The sequence below is a fragment of the Telopea speciosissima genome, chromosome 4 (genome assembly GCF_018873765.1).
Source record: "Telopea speciosissima isolate NSW1024214 ecotype Mountain lineage chromosome 4, Tspe_v1, whole genome shotgun sequence".
Taxonomy (NCBI): Eukaryota; Viridiplantae; Streptophyta; class Magnoliopsida; order Proteales; family Proteaceae; genus Telopea; species Telopea speciosissima.
The window spans coordinates 12,478,540-12,486,462 of NC_057919.1; the positions used below are offsets into that span (position 1 = coordinate 12,478,540).

Genomic DNA, 7,923 nt, shown 5'->3' on the forward strand with positions numbered 1-7,923 from the left:
GTTCATTGTGCTATATCTCCAGTATACTGACTTTAATTTCTGTTGCCTGGATTGAGGAAAGGAGGATTTCTGTGTATTAACTCCTTCAAAACCCAGCTCTATCGTTCAAGGGTGGGTTTAGACGTCAGATAGTTTTTTTTTTTGGGTGGTGGTGATGGGGGAAAATTATCACCTCCAGTTTGCTGACCGGCCCAGTTCCCCAGTTCCTCTAATAGGGGGATGGTGGACCCCACTCGGGCAGGGTGTTTGAGTATGGGTAGAGAGGTCATTTCAGCCCCCCTTTGTTAGAGAAACTGGGAAACTGGGCCGGTCAGCAAACTGGAGGTGATAAAGATCCGGTGATGGGTGATGGGTGATGGGTGATGGGTGGGGGGTGGGGGGTGGGGGGGGAGGGTGTTCCTCCATCTTTTTTAACAAAACCCTCCGCATGGTTGAAGATGATCCAGATTCAGGCTGCATGGGTTTCCTATTAGAGTTAAAAATAGACTTCCACTACGATGATCATGGACAAGGGAAGTGAAGACCAAGATAGCAGACTCCACCGAGAGGGAAGAAGGCAATTGCTTTTTAGTCATTGTGAAGTTTCAAATTTGTCCCCACTGTTACCCTATTAAATACCATTTTTACCACCTCACTTGCATCTTGGAGGGAAAGTTTTACTCAGCGGCAAAGTTGCAGAATCACCCCTACTTTCATGGTAGTATGGTACCCGCGTCTGCAAATTACGGGGTATCTCTGGATTGTGAACTGGTTCATGTCACAAACAGTTGTTCCAAGAAGCATTACCATATGGAAAATGAAACAATCTCCATCTCAATTGAGGAACAGGAGACAGTTTTTTTTATTATTTGGGTTGGGGGGGCGAATTATTAAGAGGCAGCTACAAGGAATTGTGGTTCATAAAAGGCAAATTCAAAAACTAACAGAACTTACATGTCTATCCTATCAGAGGTGAGAGCATCTCCGAGACAACTATATTATTTGATGTTGATCTATTTCCTAACAAAAGAAACCCCCTTTTCAATGCTTTCTGACAACTCTTTCTTCGCCTTCTCCAAACCAGTCCTGAAGAGAACAGTAATGTAAACAAAGTAAGCAATTCAAACATTGTTATTTCAAGTTTTAAAGTATCAAAACCATAACTGCAAAACATATTTTACGCTTCCATCATAACTCATAACACACCTCTCATACTCATTTAGGGGCCCGAGAGGGAAGATCTCCTCAATTCCAGTACGACCAAGTCGTACCTTGGATGCAAAGAAAGGGAGTTCCGTCACCTATTAACAAAAAGAAGTAATTTAATATTTGTCTTCATGTTATTTCCTCACAAGCAGTTTCTAATTTACCAAGTAGATTACAATTGCAAAAATTACCTGAGAAGCCACGAAAGAGCATTCCACAATGCCTGCATCTCCCCTCAAGCCACGAAGGCATGCGTCTGCAAATTTAACAGCAGCATATGCCTGCATTTTTAATTATATTTTTTTTCAATGAATTCAGTTGGTCAGCAGCCGAGACGAAAGGGAAAATGTAACTAAATATCAAACAGAGATTTCCTAACCATTGACAATGTTGCAGAACCAGCCCCAGCTTTTGCCTGCAAAGGATGTGAATAATTCCGACTGAGTGCTGATTTAGATATGCGAAATGACTAAATGGAACACAGTTGCCATTTTAATTACAGTCGAATCAGAAAAGAACATTCACTGCTAAATATTTACTCTGTCAAGATCACAGAAACTAGTAGTCAATCAGTTCGGTAGGATCTCCATTTTGGACCAGAAGCATTAAGCTATTATTCTTCATCCAAAGTATCTGAATGATCCGGATATAACAATTTCAGAACCAAATCATATAGGATTTGAAGAATTTAGAAACAAGACAAGGATTTAAAAGTCATTCATTACGGGGAAGGTGTAGGAGAAAGGAGACAGGAATCAAATCCATCTTCAGACTGAGGCATAGTTCTAGACCACCTTGTTCTGTTCTGTATTTTCCTCATCTAGAATATGCCCTACATGAGTTGTCGTAGGAAACTGAGGCAAAAACTTGGCTGACTAGGTATCTCACCCTCCTATAACTCTCAGAAAATTACAAGTGCAGTGACAAGTCTTAACCCAATCATGCAAGGTTATAGGTACTAATCACGATAAGCAGGCTCAAAATGAATACTGAATCATCTAAGGAAAATCTCTTGTTACAATGCTTTACGGAGCCAATCCTGTTATGCCATAAAAAAAACTAGGGATGCATTCTATCTGAAGATGGAATCTTGAAGAGGTTCCTTCAAGAACTGATCTAGGAAAAAACTATTTGGAGCGAGAGAGATTTGAAGTTAGCTAGAACTCATTCAACTGATCTAGGAAAAAATTATTTGGAGAGAGAGAGAAATTTGGAGTTGGCCGGAACTCATTCAACGGTTGATAAGTAAGAATGACCATCTTTTAAGGGCTTGCTTCATTGCTCGCTTGATTGAATTCACTGGAAGAAAGGAGGTTAAAGATAGATTCCTGGGTATAAGGAATGGAGAGGTTTAGGATCATAAGGTTTTAGGGAAAATGAAGAGGAATAAAGAACCCTATTAGGCTTAGGCTTACAGCAGAAACTCAAATACCACCAGACTAACTTGACGAAAAGTCATGACAAGGGAAGAAGGCGAATACTCGAAACCCAAGATTTATTTCATCTCATCCCTTTGTCAGAGAGAGAGATTGGTGAATCTGCAAAAGCATATAACAGAAACTAAACTCAAGGGGACATACACAAAGAATCAAAGCCCTTCTATGATATGGTTTGTTTACTTCCTACATAAACCCCCCAGGTGAACTTGACATTAAGGTGAGCTCACTTGGCCCAACACAAGCCAAGTTACGGCCGTTGTCAGATGAGTAACGGAGATAAGATATTAAATTTTGGGTATATTAGACATTTATTAAAGTTAAACCAACCTAAGTAAATTCTTAGTTGGTACAACACAAATCAATCATTCAAATTGCAAAGTTAGATCGATGTAGCATGTACCCTTTTTTTCCTTCTTTTTCCTGGGAATAGGTTACTAAGATTTTGTAGCATGGATCCCCATACGTTTGAAAAGGATCCAAAACTATGAAATTTGACTTTGATTTATTGGATACTTTGTGGTGTTTTTAGTTTCTTTCTAATTTCACTTGTTTTGAGATGTCAATGGTAGCTCTGGAATTTCAGGTACAGAATTTGTAGTAGTATCTGAAGCTATCCAATTTTAGTGTTTTTTGGGGTTAATTTTAGGTTGTCAACTTTGCCATATTCTACTATCAAATTTTCTTTAAATTCTTTTTTCCTTCCCCCACCCCCATTTTTCCAGAAGACAAATTTGAGTTTTTGAGTATTATTTTGAACACTTCTTCAACCCAATTTTTTCAATGGTCAAAACTTGTCCTCTTCGCACAGTTTTAGCAAGCATTTTAAAGGCAATTCAGATAGATTTTTAATAAGAGCAAGATCTTGAAAACCAACCTTTATTTGGGAGTTTTTCTGGGAGAGTTATAAGCAAATACCATCATGCAGAAAATCTATGAATGAATATCTCTTGGTAAAGTCATAATGCAATTGAATTGACAGTCCAAACCAGCACAGTATGGTAAGTGAAAAGACCATTTTCCGGTGGATTTCCAAATCCGAAGTCAAATCTCCCCCCCCCCCCCCCCAAAAAAAATGATGACTTATAGTGTAATTCTCAAGACCTTTATGTGAAATTCAGGAGCTCCATATGTGGATTTTTGTGGAAACCTTTCTTTCTTCTTATTTTTCCCCAGCTCCTTGTCCTCTTCTGGTAATACTTTTCTATTATTCTTCGATGACATTTATCTATCCTTTAAGCCATATTCAGTATATAAAACTGACCAACTTTTTTTTTCCTATAAATCTCAAATGTTTTTGTTCCAAGATCCAATTCCATATGTCGGTTTAACCCCATGGATGTATTGGCATGAGATTAACAGGACAAGATATTTTTATTCACCTACCCTGTAGATCCACACGACCAAAATCAGTATCATTACATTGTCTTGTGATTCAATAGCTGATGGAAAGCATCATGATAATTTGGAAGCAACTTAGGCATGCAATTCCTGATTAAGTAGTTCCGACTTGACTTCCATGGAAACATGAAAACAAAGAAGAGTGCCACAAAATAGAAGGCAAAGAGAAAATCTCAAACAAGGGAACAACTAAAAAAACTTCCAGCATAAACAACGGTTAAAATCCCATAGAGCTGATAGGGATGATGTTGTGGCCTCCGTTTCATCCCAAATCATTTCACTTGAAAATAGCCGAGGCTTCTTGAAATTTGCCTCAAACCATTAGTGGGAAATTCACAGGGCATGGATAGTACATCAACCCACCGCATTTCACTTGATATCAAAATAGCAGAGGCTTCTTTAAATTTTCCTCAAACCATTAGTGGGACATTCACAGGGAATGGATAGTATGGTAGGCCTTTGCATCATTCAATTCTAAGGTACCATTAATGGGAAATTCACAGGGCATGGATAGTATGGTAGGCCTATGCATCATTCAACTCTAATGTACCATCGGCCAGTCCATTCAATTAAGAATGAGCAAACTCTGAGTTCAATGGATTTTCAGTTCAGTATGACTCACCAAGTACTGTACTGCCATCAAATTTTGCTGGTTCAGCAGACCTTCAGTTCCTCATTGAACTTTATAGCTAAAAATTTCTATATTACATTATACCATACACATTTCAAGAGTAAACTTGAATTTTAATACCTCAACAACTTCTGTCCCACCATTCTGAATCCGGTCTGTTAAGTAGTTAATTTCCTCTTGGGTGAAAGAGCATGGAGGCTTAACCTGCACAAATTGATATGAAATTGAAAACTTGTTTCAGGGGAACAAAAAGTGATTTATGTATTGGAAATAGAAATTAGTAAACACATCAGCTCAGAAATAACCTGTGACAGAAGGGGCAAAATTGTAACTCCAGCATGACCCCCAACAACTGGAACAGCAACATCCCTAGGATCAATTCCCAGAACTTCTGCCTGCAAGAGAAAACCAGATAAATGAACCCAAACATGTTAACTGTGTAAGACAACAAATTCTCATATGCATAACAAGGCCTCATACAAGCTTCCAAACTACAATTGCATATGCTTTTTCAGGTTCCAACACTGTAACAAGAAATCCATGGTATAGAATCTGTGTAATGATATCAATACCTTTTTTCTGCTACTCACGTCATCACAGTTAACACTAAAAAATAACAAGTATTGAGGGATCAACGGAAGTACAGAACCAGCATGACAACATGGTTCGGCAGTTGAAAATGCTAACTGAAACTTTATATATAAGGAAATGGTGTTATGGGAGAGTAATTTAAAGACAAAATGACAAGCCTGTATATTTTCTTTTAAATATCATTCATGGCAAATGATATTGTAGAGAGTAATCCTAAAACAAAATGATAAACCAAGCTTGTTACCTTATGTAATCTGAATAAAAAATGAACCTAAAATTTAAAAATAAAAAGAAAACAATAGCAAAAGACTGATAATACATACCACAAAAGTATTGGCTCTCACAACATCAAGCATTGTGACTCCCAGAAGTCGCTTTGGATCATAGGTCCCAGCTTTCTTAAACACCTCTGCCGCAATTGGAACGGTAGAGTTGACAGGATTACTGATCAAGTTGACAATAGCATGAGGACAGCACTTAGCGATCCCTTCACAGAGGGTCTTAACGATTCCAGCATTGATGTTGAAAAGGTCATCCCTAGTCATCCCTGGTTTCCTAGGAACACCAGCTGGAATTATTACAAGGTCCATCCCTGTAAGAGCATTCTCCAGTTGCTGCTGCCCCAGAAACCCACGTACCTGAAAGCTCCTAATAATATTAAGTTCTGATGGCCAAAACTAGATAGCCACATCATCCAGTTTGGAGATTTTTCAAAGATGCCTATTGTAACATTACTGAGTTACTGAGATATGAGTTGAAATTTATATTAGAATCCACAGAATCCAAATCCCTTAAGAATAAGACCATTAAATCCAAACCCAGTCTACCGAAGTTCAAATGTGACACAGCACCAAGAATTGATCTTGATTTACTGTACCAACCTGTCAAGTTAGATTAATATAGATTTGGATCATTAAGCACTGAAAGTAGAGACAATTTTCAAACGCACCAACAATTTTCAAATTTCAGGAGAAATAAATTATAGAAAGCAGAGAACATGGAAGAATTAAATTACCACAGCACCAGTGTCCATGTGACTGATATCTGCTGTGACACCGGGAGAATTGACGACATCGTAAAGGTGCAAAACTGAAACAAGTGGGTTCATCTTCATCAGCATCGCAAGAGGCTGGCCGATACCTCCGGCAGCACCCAAGATTGCGACTTTGAATCCAGGCGCACCACCTTTTGCTCGGCAATTCGCGCGCCCCAAAATGGAACTCTCCTCCATCTTTCGTTCCACGATCCACCCAATTTTTGGGGAACATAAAGAATCCAATACAAACAAAAATTCAAATTTTGTCAGAAACGGTATTACCAACCACATTCCTTCAATAAGAAACAATCAAGAAAAGTAAACAATAAGCTTATAGTTCACATTCAAAATGACCCAAATTAAAGAAAAGGGCCCTAATTCAACAGAACCGAAATCTGACGAAAACCCATCCCGTAAAACAAAGAAAACTATGCGTAAACGAAACAATCGACCAAAAGAATCCAGACCAGAAAGAAGAGACTAGTAAACCTGAAGATTTGAGGGGCAGAGATGAGCAGAGATCCTTGCAATACGTTGACTAGCTTCTGCACTTGGCTGCATCTTCGTGGGCTGTTGAAGAACCTACTAACTCAGAAATGTATTTTCTTAAACACGGGAAAACTGCTTCCCTTTGTTTGATTTCATAAAAGAAAGAGAGAGAGAGAGAGAGAGAACGCCGAGAAAAAACGAAGCTGACGCGAAGAACTTGGGGAGTTAGGACACGTATGGTATTATGCAATAATACTATTTTCAGAAGGAAAGAAGAAATTGGCTCTTATATTTATCAGATCCTTATCCTTGTGATTCTGGCTTCTTACAATCTTTGTGCACTTCGAGGTTTTCTTTCGTCACTTGATCAAAACCATACTCTTTTCTTTCTTCCAATTCTGGGTTTCAGAACGCAGAGTCAATTCCCAATATGAATCGGCTGAAATAGATCAGAATCGATGTGAATTGGCCGGATCGGTTAGTGCCGATTCTGACATGAGAGAGAGAGGGTACCTATCCGCCTCTAGGATATGGGACCCATGTCTTATAAATGGGTCAGATCAATCCCCACCCGTCCCATGTGGATAGCCGATCCGGATTCAGAAAGGGGGGGCGGATGGTACCTATGTTAATGCAACTAGATGTAGGAATAATCACGAGTGAGCTGCTTAGGAGAATTGTAGACATGGCATGGGGCTTGATGGTTGTTAAGGAATTCACATTTGTACCACTGTTTCATTTATCATCTACCTCATTTATATTTCATTGTATAAACATTCTTTACACTTTACCATATACAAACACACACAAAGTTTTACACATTCTAATAGATGGGAGGGGATGATTGAAGATTAGCGAGCTTCAACGACAACGCATCAAAATGATTCTGCTTGTAGAGATTAGTAGAGCTCGGCCTATGATTGTTACTTGTTCTCGAGACCCAGAATGTCAGCCACTTGGGCTTGTTGGATTGAGAGACAACTCGGAATCTAGGAAAGTTAATTAGGGTTATATAGTGATTGAGGGAAGTTGTGAGCCGACGAGAAGAATAGATAAATAGAGATGGAGTCATTCTTGACAATACCAGTGATAGTTTAGGTAAAATGACTAAATGATATCATGAATGGTAAATATAGTGGGATGTGATTATTTGA

The 7,923-nt window shown here is 38.7% G+C and overlaps 1 protein-coding gene across 1 annotated transcript; it reads right to left on the reverse strand.

Annotated features, from left to right (window-relative positions):
* Window positions 1–716: 716 nt before the first annotated feature.
* On the reverse strand, window positions 717–6,925 carry LOC122657580 (malate dehydrogenase, glyoxysomal). Its single transcript, XM_043852324.1, has 9 exons — window positions 6,770–6,925; window positions 6,260–6,475; window positions 5,568–5,882; window positions 4,959–5,048; window positions 4,774–4,857; window positions 1,565–1,600; window positions 1,377–1,466; window positions 1,186–1,280; window positions 717–1,065 (listed from the first exon to the last, which is right to left on the reverse strand). The coding sequence occupies exons 1-9, from the start codon at window positions 6,839–6,841 to the stop codon at window positions 993–995; spliced, it is 1,071 nt and encodes a 356-aa protein (XP_043708259.1). The 5' UTR covers window positions 6,842–6,925; the 3' UTR covers window positions 717–992.
* Window positions 6,926–7,923: the final 998 nt, after the last annotated feature.